Source organism: Lygodium microphyllum, chromosome 10 (genome assembly GCF_053477565.2).
Source record: "Lygodium microphyllum isolate KBCC chromosome 10, Lygodium_microphyllum_v1.1.10, whole genome shotgun sequence".
NCBI lineage: Eukaryota > Viridiplantae > Streptophyta > Polypodiopsida > Schizaeales > Lygodiaceae > Lygodium > Lygodium microphyllum.
In genome coordinates this window covers 21,196,149-21,214,702 of record NC_141144.1, presented here as the reverse complement: position 1 = coordinate 21,214,702, position 18,554 = coordinate 21,196,149, and the positions used below count along the sequence as shown (strand labels likewise).

Here is an 18,554-nt window from a genome sequence, read left to right as displayed (position 1 = left end):
TAGAACAAATACGCAAGCTAGAAAAATGCAGCTCAAGCAAGAGTTGCATAATGTGCAAAGAGAAAATATGAGCATCAATGACTACCACATGAAGGTGAAGAAGATTGCAGATGCACTTGCTTTCATTGGGTCGCCAGTGGAAGATGATGATTTAGTTTCTGTGACCTTGAATGGTCTAGGAAAGGATTATGCACAGTTCAGAACATCCATTTCCGTCCGTGAAAGATTTTCTGATTTTGAGGAGTTAATTGCTCTTCTAATTTCTGAGGAGCAGAGAAATGGTGGTGCATCTTCTTCAGGAGGAACTTCAAAAGAAGCTGTATTCTACTCAAATGCTGGAAGAGGTAGAGGCAGAGGTAGAGGAGGCCGATATGGAGGCTGTGGTAGAAATCAGAATATGCAGCAAACTCAAGAAAACTAGTCCTATGGAGAAGGACATGGTAACTCTAGAGGCAGGGGGAGCCAAAGAGGTCGTGGTGGATGGCAAAGAGGCCAAAATGTAAACAGTAATGTTGAATGCTACTACTGTGTTAAAATGGGTCATATGACTAAAGACTGCTATAAAAAGCAGAATGACATCATGAATGGAAAACTGCAACAAGGGAATTATGCATCTTCTAGTAGACAGGGTGATGACAGAAATGAGCACTTGTTTATGATGCAGCACATGAACAATTCTGTGATAAGTGCAGAAGAAAGCAATGATGTATGGTATGTTGACTCAGGTGCATCAAACCACATGACAGGTCATGCAAAATGGATGGAGGATGCAAGAAAAATGGAAAAACCAGGATTTGTGAAGACTGATGATGATACTGCACATCCTATTGTGCAGATTGGAAAAATTCCTTTGTCTATGCAGGTTGGGAAAAAGAAATACCTGTCCGATATATTTGATGTCCCGAATATCACCAAGAATCTGGTTTCTGTTGGTCAAATGGTTGAGCAGGGCTTGCAGGTCAGATTTAATCCTCATGGACACTTTGTTGAGGATATGAAAAATAAAGGTCGCTTGATAGCAAAAGGAAAGAAGAAGGGTAGAATGTTTACATTGGATGCAGACATGTCTGAATTGAGTGCAGCAATGTTTGCACATGGGACCGGTGTAGTTGCAGATATTGATATCTGGCATAAACGCATTGGTCATGTTAATGTACAGCGACTTAAATCAATGCAGGCCCAAAATATTGTTGCAGGTTTGCCTAAATTCAAGGTTGCAGAAATGCATAAGGTATGTGAAGCCTGTCAGTTTGGAAAACAGGCAAGGAAACCATTTCCTAGACATGTTCAAGAGAGTGAGAAGCCATTGGAATTAATCCACTCTGATGTGTGGACTACTAAAGCTGCATCTCTTGGAGGTTGTCATTATTTTGTCACTTTTATTGATGACTATAGCAGAAAAGTTTGGGTGTATTTTATGGAAAAGAAAAGTGAAGTTTTTGGGCATTTCAAAACCCTTAAAGCTATGGTTGAGAAAGAAACAGGCCTGCAAATAAAATGCCTAAGGTCAGATGGAGGGGGAGAGTACCTCTCAAATGAGTTTGTAAGGTTCTTGCAGGAGTATGGCATAAAGCAGCAATATTCATGCAGTCATACTCCACAACAAAATGGAATTGCAGAAAGGAAAAACAGGCATATTGGAGAGGTATCTCGTGCCATGCTCAATGAAAAAGACTTGCCAGATTTTTATTGGGCTGAAGTAGTTGCTACAGTAGTCTACATGATGAACAGGACTCCCAATGTAGCAATACATGGAATGACTCCAGAGGAGAGGTATACTTGTATGAAACCAGATATTTCTCATTTGAAAATTTTTGGTTGCATTGCCTATGTACATGTGCCAGATGAGTTGAGATCCAAGTTGGATCCAAAAGCTGAGAAGTGCATCTTTATTGGTTACTCTCTGGAGCAAAAAGGGTATAGATGCTATAACCCTTCTACTCGTAAGTTTATAGTGAGCAGAGATGTTGTTTTTGATGAGATGAGTAGCTGGTATAAACCAGTAAATGTGATTGATGATGTAGATGCACAAAATGGTAATGCTACACAGAATTCACAGCAGCAGTCACAAAATATTAGTGGACCTGGAGCGTCCTCTAGCAATGGTTCACATTCTTCGCCATGGACAGGCAGATTGAGATCAGGAGAATCTTCTCAAAGTAATGTAGATAATGGTATGCAGGTATCACAAAAAGGAAAAGAGAAGGTTGATCAGCCCATGTTTGATGTGAATGCAGGTCACTCTTATATGGATGGTGAATCCAGTGGCTCAGAACAGAGCAAATAACCCAGTCTATCATGCTAGAACAAAGCACATTGAGGTGCATTATCACTATGTGCGAGAGAGGGTTTTACTAGGTCTTATTGATCTAGTTTATGTCAGCACAGAGGATCAGGTAGCTGACATATTTACGAAGGCATTGGGCGCAGAGAAGTTGCGCAGGTTCAGAGACCTACTTGGTGTGCAGGAATTGGGATTGAGCTCGAGGGGGAGTGTTGAGATATCAAGCTCCACTCGTGATACGCCAGGGTGACCGTTGTGTATTTATGTCACCAACTTGTCAGTTGCAGACGCGGTTGGTACAACGCCCATGAATAATAGCTACATTATAGCTATCCTTATCTACTCTAGTTCGTGGCTCAGTTAGTATGCCACCTTAGTTAGTTGAGTTTGGTTTGAGACCCATATATAGGGTTCTTCTATTTCTTTGTACTTGAGTTCTTTTGGCTTACACAACTAAGAAGAGGAAAACTGTTTTCAGCCTCCACCCTTGGGTGTATTCCCCCATTGTGCAAGCAAGAAAGCTTCAAGTGAGACTCCTTCCTTCTCTCCCACAATCTTGACATGTGGTACACCTCTGATGGAGCTAGCTGATGCATCAAGACCTCAGTTGTCAAATTAGTACCCCGAGTTTACAAGTTGATCCTCGTGGGGACGGCCGGTACCTTCCGTTACGAGGTGGACTCTGGGAAACCTAGATGATAGACCTTGTGCATTCTCGCGAGTGTCAGGTGAAGCCATCTAGGATAGTTCCTTGATGGATCACTAAAACATGCTACTAGGGAACTGTTAGGTAGGCACGTGACATCTTGCCTCTGAAAGGTTATTGGTTTGATAGTTCTTGGGTGGTACCTTCTTGCCCCTTGACACTCAGTGTTGGATGTATCTTGCTACCTGGCAGTTAAAGTGACATATGTATCAGTGATTGCTTTACTTTGGGATAGTTTTACATACTGCTGTTAATTATTCTAGCAAGCTGAAATAAGCAAATTTTGAGCACTTCTATGAGGGTAATGCTTACTGTTTGATGTTATCTTGGTTATATTTGGTGGACAGGTGGTTCTCTTTTGCTGATATCCTCTCTTTCAACCAGTTTTAGCAGTGGTTTTAGTGCATTTTTTGCTAATTATAACAATCTGCAAATTTTCTTTTTTTCATTGATTTGGGATAGTATGGTTGGTCATCTGAAAGACATAGCTCTCTTTAACATTGCCAAGCTGGAGGGTACCAACTATGGATTTTGGAAGTCCCAGATATGGCAGGTTTTGGTGCAAAAGTTGCAGATTAAACCCTTGCATTTCAAGAGTGTTAAACCCAAGGATATGGATGATGATGTTTGGATAGAAGTTGACAAGCTATGTAAGTCTACGATTATCTTGTCACTCTCAAAAGAGGTCCATCATAATGTTGTTGAAGATGAGAATCAGAGTGCATGGGATTTATGGGAGAAGATTCAAGAGCTTTATACGTAGTAGAGTCGTGCATCACAGATGTATTGACTGAAGCAGTTAATGGACCTTCACGTGAAGGAGGGGACATCCCTATCATCTCACTTTAGTTAGTTTCATGGTATCATGAAGAGTCTGTTGTCATAGGGTATTGAGTTCAAAGACAACTTGCACCCGCTGAATAATGGGATTTCTTCTGTATTGCCATTAGCACGAACAACCTTGATGGGCTGAAAATCAAAGATGTTGAGAGTGCTTTATCGACTGAGGAAATCAACATGAGAAATAATGATGCTTCTTGCTCTTCACATGCATTGACAGTTAAAGGTGGCAGACATGGCATGTATGATAATGATCATAAGGGTAGGGACTCTGAGAAGTCCAGGTCCAAGTCACGTGGTGGCAGTAAGTCCCATGGATGGAAGTCTGATCTTACATGTCATTATTGTGGGAAAGAAGGATATATTAGGCCATAGTGCCATAAGATGCACGATGATAAGTGCAAGGAAAAGGGAAAAGAGAAGGCGCAAGAAAAGTCTTATGAGCATAGTATTGTACCTGCAAAGTCCAGTGTGAAGATAGAAGAGGCTAATGTCGTGCATGCCATTGATTCAGATAAAGATTACATACTTGCAGCTTCTTCATGCGATGTTTTACAGGCTTCTGAGATACATTCTATGTATGCGCAGTGCTGGCTTTTGGATGCGGGTGTGTCATTTTATGTGACACCCTGTAGAGATTGGTTTCATACCTATCGTACCATCTCTAGTTCTGTGCGTCTTGGTGATGAGAGGTCTCTTGATATTGTGGGCATTGGAGATGTTAGGTTGTAGTTGCATGATGTATGCCATGTGCCTGCATTGACTCGCAACCTTATGTCAGCTAGACAACTTGGTGATACAGTGTATTTTGTGTATTTTGGAGACTCTGCATGGAAGATTACTCGTGGCAGGCTTGTACTTGCAAGAAGTGCCAAGTCTGGCAGCCTCTATCCCCTACTTGTATCTAGAGCTACCTTGGATCATGTTTTGTCTGTGGGTTCTATCCCTCACGTATCCCTTTGGCATGCTCGTTTGGGGCATATGTCCCTTACAAGAATGAAAATGCTCCATGCTTTGCAATATCTTCTGCCTTTTGACTCTTCACATTTTGATTCTTGTGATCATTATTTGTATGGTAGGCAGACTAGAAATATGCATAAAAATTCTGGTAAGAAACGCATGGGTGAGCCCTTGGCTCTTGTGCACTCAGATGTATGTGGGCCCATGCCCTGTCAATCATTCGGTGGGGTAAAGTACTTTGTTACTTTCATAGATGATTACTCATGTAAGGTTTGAGCTTATCCCATCAAGAGAAAATCCGATGTCTTAGACACATTTCAACATTGGCTTGTATTAGTAGAGAACCAGTCTGGGAATAGGCTGAAATGCTTAAGGTCAGATAATGGGGGTGAGTATGTACAACGTGCTTTTGAGTAATTTTGTGATGAGTGGAGTATTAAGCACCAGTTGACCACCCCTTACACCCCTCCCCAGAATGCCATTGCAACTTGAAAGTCAATGCCAATGCATCTCATTAACAGGTCACCTAGCAGTGGCATTGACTTTCAAGTTGCAGAGGAGGTATGGGCAGGCAAACCCCCCCTCTTATGATCATTTGCATGTCTTTGGATGTGAGGCATTCTGCCATGTGCCCAAGTACAAACGCAATAAGCTGGATCCTAAAAGTGTCAAATGCATTTTCATTGGCTATGGAGATGTAGGAGAGATGGGTTATCGTCTATGGGATCCAAAGGAGCAGAGAGTGATCTACAGCCATGATGCCATCTTTCATGAGGACAAAATGCATATGAAGCCTGAGAAAGTGGTTGAGGTACATAGAGTTATCTTTCAGGAGGAGCCACCTGCTCCCATTCAGCCCACTCCACGACCAGCTAGGCAACGTGCATTATCACCTGATGCTCATGGCCTAGATGTTAGACATGCTGATGTTAGACAGGATGTCGGTCAAACAGCAAAGCCTAGGTTGATTCATTCTACTAGAGATAGACGACCTCTTGACCGTTTTGCATTCGCTATGGATTATGTACTTGTTACAGATGTGAGAGAGCCTCTCACTTATGATGAGACTATGCAAAGGGGCGGTTGTCACTCTTGGCAGAGGGCTATGCAGTCTGAGCTTGACTCATTGCATAAGAATCAGACTTGGGATTTGGTTTCCTTGCCTCAAGGTAAGAAGGCTTTGCCATGAAAGTGGGTGTACAACTTGAAAAATACCCCTAGACACCCCAATCTGGTATACAAGGTAAGAAGGCTTTGCCATGAAAGTGGGTGTACAACCTGAAAAGTATCCCTAGACACCCCAAGCTGGCATACAAGGCTTGATTGGTTGCTAAGGGTTTTTAAGAAGGAGCATGGTGTTGAATTTGATGAAGCCTTTTCTCCTGTGGTCAAGATGACCACCCTACGCTTAATCTTGGACTTGGTTGCATAGCTTGACCTAGACTTGTACTAGATGGATGTCAAGATGACCTTTTTACATGGAGACTTGCATGATGAGATTTACATGGAGCAGCCTAAGGGCTTTATAGACCCTAGCAGGGAACACCTAGTGTGCAAGCTAAAGAAGAGTCTATATGGCTTGAAGCAAGCACCTAGGAAATGGTACCATAAGTTTGATGCATTCATGCAGTCACAGAGCTATAACCGAGCTACAGACACAGTGCTATGGATTTGTGCTTGTACAGGTAGAAAGCCCATGACAGTTATTTACTGATTTTGATACTCTATGTAGATGACATGCTTTTAGCAGGGACAACTCATGAGGAGCTAGATGCTCTTAAGGCTCAGCTCAAGAAGAGCTTTAAGATGAAAGATTTGAGATAGGCCTCTCATATACTTGGTATGTGGATTACACACAATAGATCTCAGGGACTACTCTATCTATCACAGAGGGAGTACATTCATAAAGTCCTTGAGAACTTTTGCATGCAAGATGTTAAGCCGACTGTCTGTAGACAGATGAGCAGAGGGCTGAGATGGCCAAGATTCCCTATGCATCAGCTGTGGGAAGTCTTATGTATGCCATGATATCCACCCGTCTAGATATTGCTTTTGCAGTTGGGGTTGTGTCACGTTATATGGCTACACCTAGGAAGAAACATTGGGATGCGGTGAAAGGTATCATGAGGTATATGAAGGGCACAACAGATATGTGTATTTGCTATGGCAGCCAGGATACAGGAGTCATGGGGTACATTGACTTTGATTATACAGGACATGCAGATAGTAGGAAGTCCACTTCTGGCTATGTGCTCACTTATGCTGGCTCTTGGATGTCCAGAGCACAAAAGTGTATGACTCTTTCTACTACAGAGGCCAAGTATATTGTAGCCACAGAGGCTTGCAAGGAGGCTATCTAGTTAGACCATTTGATTGCAGACCTTGGTATGTCAGATGCTATGCCTACACTGCATTCGGATTCTATGAGTGCTAGTTCGTTGGCCAAGAATCTGGTCTTCCATGCGAAGATGAAATATATTGAGATGAGGTATCACTTCATTTGTGAGGTCGTGGAGGACATATCTGTTGACCTTGTCAAGATTGTGACTGAGCAGAATCTTGCAGACTTGCTCAAGAAGAGCCTCACTACAAAGCGTTTTGCCTTCCTTAGGAGATTGATGGATGTTGGATGAGATGACAAAATTTTTCCCCTCATCCTGTTGTACATGTGTACATGTTGTACTGTCTTTTCTTTTTTCTCTCTCATTAGGGTAGATTTATCTTTAAGTGGGAGGTTATTGGGGGTAAAGTCACCTCTGCCTAGCTGCTCATGTATTACTACACTTTACTATATTGACAGTACCTGCCACTGCACATTGTAGGTGGCAAGTGCCTGCCATAGTCACTTATTATTTATTCTATTAGTGATAGTTTGAATAAAGGAAGGCCTGACCACACATTGTGGTTGTTGGAGTTCCCACTTTGAGTTTCACTCTCTCTCTTGCTCTTGCTCTCCATCCGCCATAGCTCTCACTGCAAAGCTTCTTCCTCCTAGGTTCCACATCCCTTTCAGTTTTATGGCCATTCCATCTAGTTCATTTAATGCATAAGTAGCATTATCAAACACGTGTCTTACCACTTAGGGTCCAAACCATCTTTTGGAACCTTTACACATGGCACTATGCTAGTTGTCTAAACTGCTATTATAAACCAATACCCAATCCCCATCTTGTATGGTTCTTGGCCTCAATCTATGTCTTTTATCAAATTGTTTCTTGTTTTGTATCCTTGCTGCCCTTAACTTTGCAATTGTTGCCTCTATGTCTTCTGAATTTCTTTCCAACTATCTAATGCGTAAGGCCAATAACTCCTCTCGATTCAACTCCTCCTCCCAAGGTAGCACACTCCATGTGACTGTCATCTCTTCTATTGGCATGATAGGTTTTTGACAATACATCAATTCTGTAGGCATATATCCTATAACAGCACTATGAGTGGTTTTGTCAGCCCACAAAGCAAAAGGAAGAAATCGTGGCCACTCTTTTACCTTCTCTCCACATGCTTTTGCCAATGCCTTCACAATAGGTGGATGAACCCTTTCATTTTTTTCATTTCCTTTAGGGTTATAGGCTGAAGTTAAAGCAAGCTTTATTCCCAACTGTGCAAAGATATCATGAGCTTCATCTGCATCTAGTTCACCCCTATCTACAGTAATTTTTTCCACACAGCCATACTGACAAAAGATCTCCTCTAAGAGAAACTACACATGGCATTTGTTGTCTGAGTACGTAGAGCTCTCCCTTCCACTTGATTAGTCAAGTCTTCACAAGCAAGTACAAGATATCTCATTTCCCAAAGACTTGTAGGCATCATGACTAAATCCACCACCCACTTAAAATGAAGAGACAATGGATATGTGGGCTGCAATCCATCCCGATGTCTCACAAATGAATACTGACATGTCGTACATGTTTCCACAAATTGAGGAACATCCTTATACATACCCTACCGCCAATATCTTTCTTTGATCTTTGCAAAAGTACCCCAAACACCTCTATGGCCAGCCCACAAGCTTTCATGAAATTCTTGCATAACATTTCCTAGGCTTTTCTCTTGATCTTCTTAAACTCCTCATCTGACCATTCATCTCTCTTTGTTAATGTCCTGAGGTATTGACCAATTCTCAGCTACTCTCTTGCATATTTGTCTTCTAGACACTAAGGATTTACTAGTAGTAATAAGGAGATGTCACCTGCGTGAAAGAAATATATGAAAATGCCCCTTATCTATCCCCTATTTATGGGACCTTACCTTATTAAATGTACCTTCCTTCCCTTAAATAATCCCCCTCCCTTACACTCACATGGTACCATATGGTAAACTCTAGTGGACCCCCCAGGCTTCCAGAAACACTTCTACACAAGATGCAAAACATCTAAAGTGTCTTCTCTTTGTTGTCCAAGCTTTTGTTAATGCTGTAGTAACACCTTGCATTGCTAAATTCACTCTTGAAACATCATTTTCAGCTACAAGAAAGTCATCTCCTTCCTCCTCGTTCATCATTCCATCTTCATTCTCATAGCATGCTCGAGATAACATGTCTACCACTAGGTTATCTCTTTCTAAAATATGTTGAAATTTAGGGTTCAAAGATTTGATGTACGCAATTCAATGGAGCATAGCAATGTTTGGAGTAGCACAACTAGTAATCATACCCAATACTAGCAAACATTCGATCTCAATGACTACACAAATAACCATAAAATACTCCCGATCACATTTAAGGGCTGTCACAATTCCCCATAATTCTCTTTTTACATGTGGATACCTTCTTTGTCATTCAATCAATACTTTAGCACCAAAGCGTATTGTATATCTTTGCCCTTTCTCATCATCTTGCCCAATTGCACATCCAATCCTGATTGGGCTTGTATCAATAGTAATAATGATAGGATTTCCATGTGAATAGTCAGCCTTTCTCATTGTAGGAGTGGATTTTAAGAGTTTCTTAAATTTCTTCATCGCTTTCTGATCATTCCTTTCCCAATGAAATCTCTGACCTTTCCTCAGAAGTTGATATAGAACATCAAATACATGTGCAAAGTGAGGAATCCATATCAAATAGAACACACATGCACCCAAGAATCTCCACACCTCTGATACATTTGTGCATACATCTTGCATTCTATCAATCCCATCACCCATAGGGCCCACACATATGCCCAAGAATCAAAACCTCTTCAACTCCAAAGACAGACTTTTTTCCAGAAAGAGTTAAATGCACCTCTTCTAGACGTGTCAAAATCCTCTCACAATCCACAATATGGTCTACAACAAAATGTATGCACCCATGAGCATCCATCTCTTCATTCTTTTCATCCAGTGCACACCCTTTGATTGGAACATCATCCAAGAAGGGCATTGTCAATTGTAGTATAAAATCCTTGAGTACCCTATTCATAGCATTTGTCATGTGTGCCACTGAGTTTGTTGCACCCTGTGGGAGAGTACACATCCATACTAACCCCAAGGGAGTCTTCATGGTTGTGATGTCCCTGCTTTCAATTGCAAGAAGAAACTAATTGTACCCCGAGTAAAGATCACCCAAATAATAGATCACTTTGCCTGCAAAAGCCTCTGCATTTTCATCAACCATAGAACCTGCACCCACATTTCTTACGGTCACTTTATTGACCAGTTGCATGCCTTGGATAAATCTCAAAGTCCCATTCTTTTTGGGCACAATAAAAAAATGATTTGAGTACGGGGCTGAAGAGGGCTCCAAGATCTTCATGCAAATATTTTCATCTAGCAAATCCATCAGCTTTGGCAAGTAAGCTTTAGGCACTGGAATAGGCCTCAAGTTCCATGGTACATGTGGCACAATAAATATTACCATAGGAGAGACAATATTTGGATCCACACAACCTATTTCAGTTGGTTGAAATGAAAACACCTTTCCATGCCTAGCCAACATCTACATAAAACAATCTCTCTCAGCAGGCAAAAGAAACCCTTCCACCCCAACTTTCAATTCCTGCAATGTTTCAGATGTAAACTCATAACCTATATCTTTAGGATCCCGTAAGCTTGGCTGGCTTGACACTTTTTCATACAAACCCTATATCTTTAGGATCCCGTAAGCTTGGCTGGCTTGACACTTTTTCATACAAACCCTCACTCTCTGGTCGAAGTGGCAAAGCAATTGGTTTCACCTTCTTGTCAATTGTATTATACTTTGTCTCCACAAGTGCTTCAGTACATTGTAATCCTTCCTACTGAGAAAATAATGCTATAACATCATACATGCCCAAAGAACATACTGACAACACTCTGTTTTCAGCCTCATTTTTTGCATGTATAGCTGCTGAAATTTCAACCATAGTATCCTTAATATTCAGCCCATAAAAGATGCCTTGAAATGCCTTCATTTTCAGCTAATAGTCCCAATGCTTTCAGTTCCTTAGTAGCCCATTTCATAGATATGTGTTCAGCTTTGCACATAACTTCTATAGGCTTAAACCAACATGAACTGTTTGCTATAAACTGAGAATAACCAATTGTAAATATATGCTTCATTCCATCAAGAGGTGAGTACATCCTCTAAATCGCACTATTGTAGCCTCAGATTACAATAATGCTTAATGAAAATCCAAGTCTTTGAATTCCCTTGGATTTGGAGCCAAAGGAGACTCTCAAAGTATATCCAGATTTCTAGGATGATTAAGGTTGTCCCAAAATCACTGCGTATGAGGAATTATCTTGTACAAAGAAGTGTTGCTCTTCTTGTATATCACCAATCATCACTTTCACATTAGGACATACAACATAAAGCTCTCCTAAAGAATTATTTGCAGCCCTCATATGCCGATCATGATTAGTGTCTACATGCCATGCACCATTTTCATACAATCCAAGCTCAATGACATTTATCTCAGATCCATGGTCAAGTAAAGCAACACAAGGAGTTTCACGTTTCCCTATTTTCACTAAGTTTTAGTGGTAGCCCTGGCCCAATGATTTCTTGTGTAGCGACTTCGAGGAATAAATCCTAGAGTCTCTTCCCCATATTCTTGCATCTGCCTTACTTCGCCATTCATATTGCTACAAGACAATGCATTTTCAGCCACTTTCTTTAGTTTTCCACATGCTATCCAGTGATTAGTAGTATCTTGCATAGATAATCTAGTACTTACTTCATGCTCATATTCAGCTTGAATATCCAACAAACCAGTTTTCTCTTCAAATTGCAGTAATGCACTAGTGGTATTACCAAGAAACTGATGCTTCCTCTTAATTATGTCAATGATCTCATCATGAAATTCTTGCTTGGCTATGCCAAGTACCTCTCCCAAGGTGAATTCCACCATATTTTTTAATATCCATTCTTCAAGGACCTTCTTAAGATCTGTGGTTGTCTCAATGTCAGATTGCAACTTATACCCTTACTGCTTAGCCTTCTTTTTGCCCTCTTGTTTGCTATCATGTTTTTGCTCCTGAGACTGACCTCTTTCATAACATGCTCGGGAGGATGTGGCTGATTTGTAGCTTTAGGGTGATCCAAACTTCTTTTTGTCATTCTTTTAGATGTCCCTACATTATCTTTGTTTCTCTTTCACAAGTACATCTGTGTTTTGTACCTTTGTTAAATATGCATACACTGAATATGCATCTATCAATGATTCCCAACCAGTTATGTCATAAATTTTTTGCCTTGCATGAGACATTTCACTATTAGTAACCTTTTTCTTTTCAGCTGCATGTAAAGCATGTGTCCGTATTTCAACCTTTGGACCTTGGCCATGCATTCTATCCAATTGTAGAACAAAAGTAGAAGCATATACTACCGCATAAGCATTTTGGACAGGCAAGTCTTCTAACAACTTCTGCATACCTCCCTTTCCAAAATTCAAAGCAAGAGGCAATCCCGTTTCATGTGCATGGATCTTACCATCTTTCCAAAAGATGAGATGTTGTGCCAAGGCCTCTTGATAGGTAGCCAATCCGTTCTCTCATGCTGCAAACTATCACACCACATACATCTTTTTCTTGGTTTTGGAGCTACTGTCCATCCCCTTTGCTCTTGTCCTTTTTCATCCAATTTTGCAACCTTCAATTGAAGATCCCATATGCCTTTTACCAATTCATCCAAGACATATTCCCTAACAGAGGGAACAATAGCATGTACAACCATAGGGTTAGCCACAAAAGCGGGTGGATTACTGGATACTTCAACTGTTTTGCCTGTAATAATGGGCAAGCTAGAGACATGCAATCTTTCTCTTCACTTATGCTTTTTCACAAGTGCAGTAACAGCTTCCTTGACATGTTTCCACTCTATTTTCAGACCTGTCTCTGTATTCTGATCCTCTAGCAAATCATCAAGCTTCTCTTGAAGCTCAAGATTAGCTCTCCCTGTGTTGAAACAATTCAATTTTCTAACTTGCAAGAGCTTGTTGTTCTGCAAGATCCAACTACTCAAATCGACTTTCAAATTCTCTTAACAATTTTGTAGCCACAAGACCCTTATTGGTTTGTCAAAACCCACTCCTGAAAAGTCTTTCGCGTAATCAAACTCGTATTCTCAATGTAAAATTCTTCCCTGAGTGTCTTCTTGAAAGCTACCCAATCAATATCCTGCATGTATAATTCAGTAATTCGTGCTTTTAGTTCATGTACAATAACACGTAAAAAGTACTAGCTCCATGCAGGTTGAGACACCCCAAAGAATTCCATCTTTTGAGCATAGGTATGTACATATGCAGATACATTCCTACCATTGAATAACTTCATCTCACGCTCAACTACTTGCAGAGCATTCATCACAACACTTTCTGTTTGAGCAAAAGCCTACATCACCTGTTGTTATTGTTGTACATCACTACAACACAATGCCGCCATGCACGCGTCCGTTACACGCGAAAAGTTACGGGCGCGTGTATGGTCGTTTATACTTACAGCAATATCGGGCGCATGTATACATGCATGTAACAGCGCGTGTATATGCGCCAAGTCAGGCGCGTGTATAATTGCATGTGAGGGCGCGTGTATTTGCGCGTTAAGTCTGTCATAATACACGCTCTGTTACACGCGACACAGAGCCTAACTACAGAAATCCATTTCTTTTCAAAACAGAAAACCATTAAGTTTTAAAAATGTCATTGTGCATTGCAGTGTTTACAAACCATTACAAAATCCCACTACATGCACTTACAACAACGTAATATATTGAAAAATATATCTTCATATGGTTATTGAAAGACAAAGTATACAATAGAAATGTCATGAATTTGGAACAATACAGTGATGGATTGGTTAGGGTTCGATCTCATCTTCAATAAGATCCATCCTTGCCAAACGATCAACATCAATATCCATTTGATCAATTTGTAAGGCTACGATTAAATTTATTCTACTATCGCTATTTTGCCCATTGATAATGGTACCGATGCCTTGATCATTCTCATCATCATCACCATCATCCTCAATGGAAGGGTCATCCTCATGATCATGAGAAATGGCACGCTCATCCTCATTATCATGATCATCTACATTGGCATGTTCGACATCATCTTCTTTGCGGCTTTCCATATCCTCCATATGCTCCATATCAGTGAATGTATTATACATTACTTTGGAACGTGGTGCAATAGGGATGACATACCACCATTTACTGTCATGCACCATTGGCAGATAGATAACCTGCTCAAATACACATAATTCATTAATTAATTAGCATATCAAAAGTCAAGGGGTGCGCGAGCTTAGATATATATGTACATGAAACACATTTGTAAAAAAATGCATACCTGCTCACATTGTTGTGGCAATACGAGCCTATCTTTCTTTGTTTGCCAAAACTTTGTAGAGTCAATAGTTACATAGCCACTTGCATGGCGTTTTATCGTTGCGTTAGGCCCTTTTTCCACCACGTTCATTTGCCATTTGACATCCAAAACATACACAAAGAAGCGGCGAAAGTCAAGTCTGTATATGTCTTGGATTGTGCCACAATAATCATCCATTTTTCCATTGGCTCCCTCAAAGCTACTAATGACACCGCAATCTTGTGTATTCCTCTTTTCATCTATTCTTTGTGTTCAAAAATGCTTGCATTCACACCATATAGCATTGAACATAGTGCACTGGACCAAAATATAAGCAATATCTATGTAAGCAATTAATGTGAATAAATATGAAAAGCCAATCACTTACAAAGAATGCAAATTTACATTTGTTCTATGTACCTTTAACATGCATCCTCGTGCATACTCCCATTCTTCCGCCGTGATATGCAGCCCCTCATCTCTCTCTGCTCTCTCCATTTCCTCATGCAACCAATCAACATGAATATCATTCGGAAGTGTTGCTAGATGCTTAGGGTACGCCTTACGAGAGCCATGTTGCCTCCGAAAGAGAGCTCTGTCTGCTTGCCTTTTTGTCTTTGCATCCTCGTATCTTGTAACCCATCTGCTCATCACATCACTATTAAGGATGCAAGTGAAATTAAGATCATCAATCAATGTTCTCTCAATTACTTTGCTCTGTCCTTTTCCTTGAGGCACCCTTGACATCGATTACACGTACACTTGATCCTTTGTGCCAGCCACACGTCGCGATCACGATGACGCATTGTCTCATCCTCACCAGAACTGCTTGAAGAGGATGATGACATGCTATGTCCAAAATAACCAATACAGAAGTAGGATCAGTTTTTAGTGAAATCATACACATCCTATGCACAAAACAATGGATACACAAGAACAATCAGTTTTTAAAAAAAGTATAAACAGTCTCTGTGTCGCGTGTACAGGCGCGTCTACTCTGTGTGAAAACGCGTGTATGAGGGCGTCTGCACTGTGTGAAATCGCGTGTATGGACCCGTGTACAATGTATTCTGCTGCGCTTTTACCAGCGCTTTTACACGCGTGCTTTTTGCGTTTAACTACGCGCGCGTTGCTTTCTTTCTTTCAAAATCCCTCTTTCAAAACACTTCTTCTTCTTCTTTCTTTGTCGCTACAGTACCTCTGCCTCCAGCTCTTCCAAACCCCCGAACCTGCCTCTTCCAACCAGCCTTCTCCCTCTTGGACTACCCAAAAGAAGCAAAGGGTGCAGACAACACAGAAAGGGAGAGAGAAGCAAGAATCAACGAACTCACTTTTCAAAGACTTTTCAAAGAGGTTGGTTGTCGTTTGTTTGTTTTGGCAAATCTGTCGCTTTCTTTCTTTCCACCCGTGCTATGTGTACTTGAAAGCGACAGAGGATAGAATTTATAAGTACATCTGACCGTTTCGGTGGTCGGTCCCTTTCAAAATTTTTATCGTCGGTACCGCGTGTAGCAGTGCGTGTAGACTCGCGTCTGGTCTGTTGCACAGACAGTACACGCGATTTTACACGCGGTTCTTTTCACGGGCCGGTACACGCGCTGTGTCTGTTCATTTTTTTCTCGAGTTTGAGTTGCAAATTTGGGCACCATGTCTGTTCATTCTTTACTCTTGAGTTTTAGCTGCAAGTTTGGACTTGGATTGCGGTGTTTTTCATGAATTTCGTCACTAATTCGAAATGAACTTCTTCTTTTAGCTTATGATCTTCTACTAATTCGATGTCCGTCAAGATAGAGGAAAGAGAGAGGAAGGAATTCACACGCATTCTATATGTGCTTAACTATTTCTCTCTTGACCGATATGGTCCGTTAAGATAGAGGAAACAGAGAAGAAGGAATTCACACACATTGTATATGTGCTTAACTATTTATTTCTTGACAAACGACATCCGTCAAGATAGAGGAAAGAGAGAAGAAGGAACCCTTGTGTATGTGTTTAGTCATTTCTCCCTTGATGGACAATGTCTGTCAAGATAGAGGAAAGAGTTTTTGTTTTTCATGAATTTCGTCACTAATTCGAAATGAACTTCTTCTTTTGGCTTATGATCTTCTACTAATTCGATGTTTGGTATTGTAAGAGATATGTTTATTTTCTAGAATGGTAGATATATGTTGTAGGTTATATATTGTAGGAGATATATTGAGGAGATATATTGTAGGAGATATGTTTATTTTTTATATGCATGTTTTGCTTGGTTCATTGAGGCGGAATTTCGACGCTTTGCAGATTCTTCATGGATCCAGGCTCTTCCTCCGATCCGTGGGCATATGCCACTTGGATGATGGAGATGATAAACCATTTTGGGCGCCATCCTAATCTAGTGGAGCTGACAGAGTATATGTATGCCCATCCTCCTCCTAGACTCCCAGGTCACACCGCGCCCCCAAGTACACAAGCCTCTCCACTGCCGTCTACGCCTGCGAGTCCGGCGAGACGTACCCCTGCGCATACACGCTCACCGAGGAGACACACCCCTGCACGGACACACTCACGCACACCCTCCTCTGTACCGTCACGTGAGGGCTCACGGCCACCATCACGTGCTCCCTCACAGCCACAGTCACGTACACAGTCACGTGCAGCCACCCCTAGTCATGGCTACTCCCGCAGTACAGATGAGAGCCGACGCCGCAGTAAAGAGAGTGGGAGTGGAGGATGCGGCGGGTGCTTTGGCGGGGGGGGTAGTAGGGCACGCGGTGAGAGAGGGCATGGAGGGAGGCATGTACGAGGAGACAGTGAGGAGTCAGAGGAGGCGAGAGAGGTGGAGGGAGAGATTTTCTACGATGTTACGGATAGGGGCGGGGTAGTCATGGATGCGAGAGGGAAAGAGGTGATGGAGTATATGCGGGGGGTAGTTTCAAACATGTATAGAAACTGTTTTGTAAAATTTAAAGATCAGGATAGCCGGTTATGTAGGGAGGTCCTAGATAGTGTACATAGTCGGTACCCCAATCCCCCACGAGCGACATTCTCGGATGTATGGGGAAGGACGCGAATAAGGGAGATCTTAAGTAATAAAAGATCTCACCTTAAGAAACTCGCGTACGATGATGGGGTGAATGTAGCTGCGGGTGGCTATCCTTGTGAGAAACCTGCCACTGCCCACAAACGCGAGTGGAAGGAGGCAAAGAAGCGCGCAGAGGGAGGCGTGAAGAGTAGGCAGCATGTGGAGGCACGACGGATCCAGATGGAGACCATTGGATCGTCGCATTTCGGATCTGGCGGCGTCGAGTCGTGGGAGGCAGAGTTCGTAAGTAACTTGCCTCTTTATTTGATTGTTTGCCAAATTCATTGATTCTATGATTGTTTTGATCTTACAAACTATCTTGATTATGTTACAGCGACGGGTTATGGGGAGGAGGCCCACAGCCCACGAGACTGGGTATGCTTGCCGCAATAGCAGACGTGACACGTGGGCCATCTTCAGAAACGAGGGACGTATTACGGATGCGCAGTTTGACGCAGCCATGAGACCATACGGTCGACAGGTACTTGAAAACTCTAAATGAATGATTTCGGTTTATTTAATTGCATATATATGTATACTTACATACGGTATATTTCTTGAACAGGCACAAGCTGCTGATGCTCCTGCCCCTGATGATCCAGCCGCCACTGCTGATGTTCGTGCCACTGCTCCTGGTGGAGGCGAGCACCACTCATCGGAATATACCGATGCGAGCTCCTCTGATCATGGAGAGAGCACAGGGTCCTCATCATCCTCTGATTAGCTTTCAGAATACTGTAGGATGTGGTTGTACAAAAAAAATTTGTAACTGAAGCCATGGGCTTTTTTGCACCTAGCTCCCTATTTGACTTTGTATATATTTGTTCCTAATTAAAGCCATGGGCTATTTTGACATATGGACTCCCTTGTACACAAATGTATCATGTATTGATAATGTATTGAATCGTGAGTCTTGAGTCGTGTATTAAGTTT

General features: G+C 41.6%; 2 protein-coding genes across 2 annotated transcripts; one reads left to right on the top strand and one right to left on the bottom strand.

Moving 5' to 3' along the window:
* Window positions 1–14,045: 14,045 nt before the first annotated feature.
* On the bottom strand, window positions 14,046–14,792 carry LOC148029780 (uncharacterized). The gene is made up of 2 exons (XM_087687128.1): window positions 14,540–14,792; window positions 14,046–14,432 (listed from the first exon to the last, which is right to left on the bottom strand). Exons 1-2 carry the CDS (start codon window positions 14,753–14,755, stop codon window positions 14,046–14,048), a joined length of 603 nt encoding a protein of 200 aa, XP_087543254.1. The 5' UTR covers window positions 14,756–14,792.
* A 2,631-nt stretch (window positions 14,793–17,423) lies between these two features.
* LOC148029779 (uncharacterized) lies at window positions 17,424–18,345 on the top strand. Its single transcript, XM_087687127.1, has 3 exons — window positions 17,424–17,864; window positions 17,956–18,102; window positions 18,187–18,345. The coding sequence occupies exons 1-3, from the start codon at window positions 17,424–17,426 to the stop codon at window positions 18,343–18,345; spliced, it is 747 nt and encodes a 248-aa protein (XP_087543253.1).
* The last annotated feature ends 209 nt before the right edge of the window (window positions 18,346–18,554 follow it).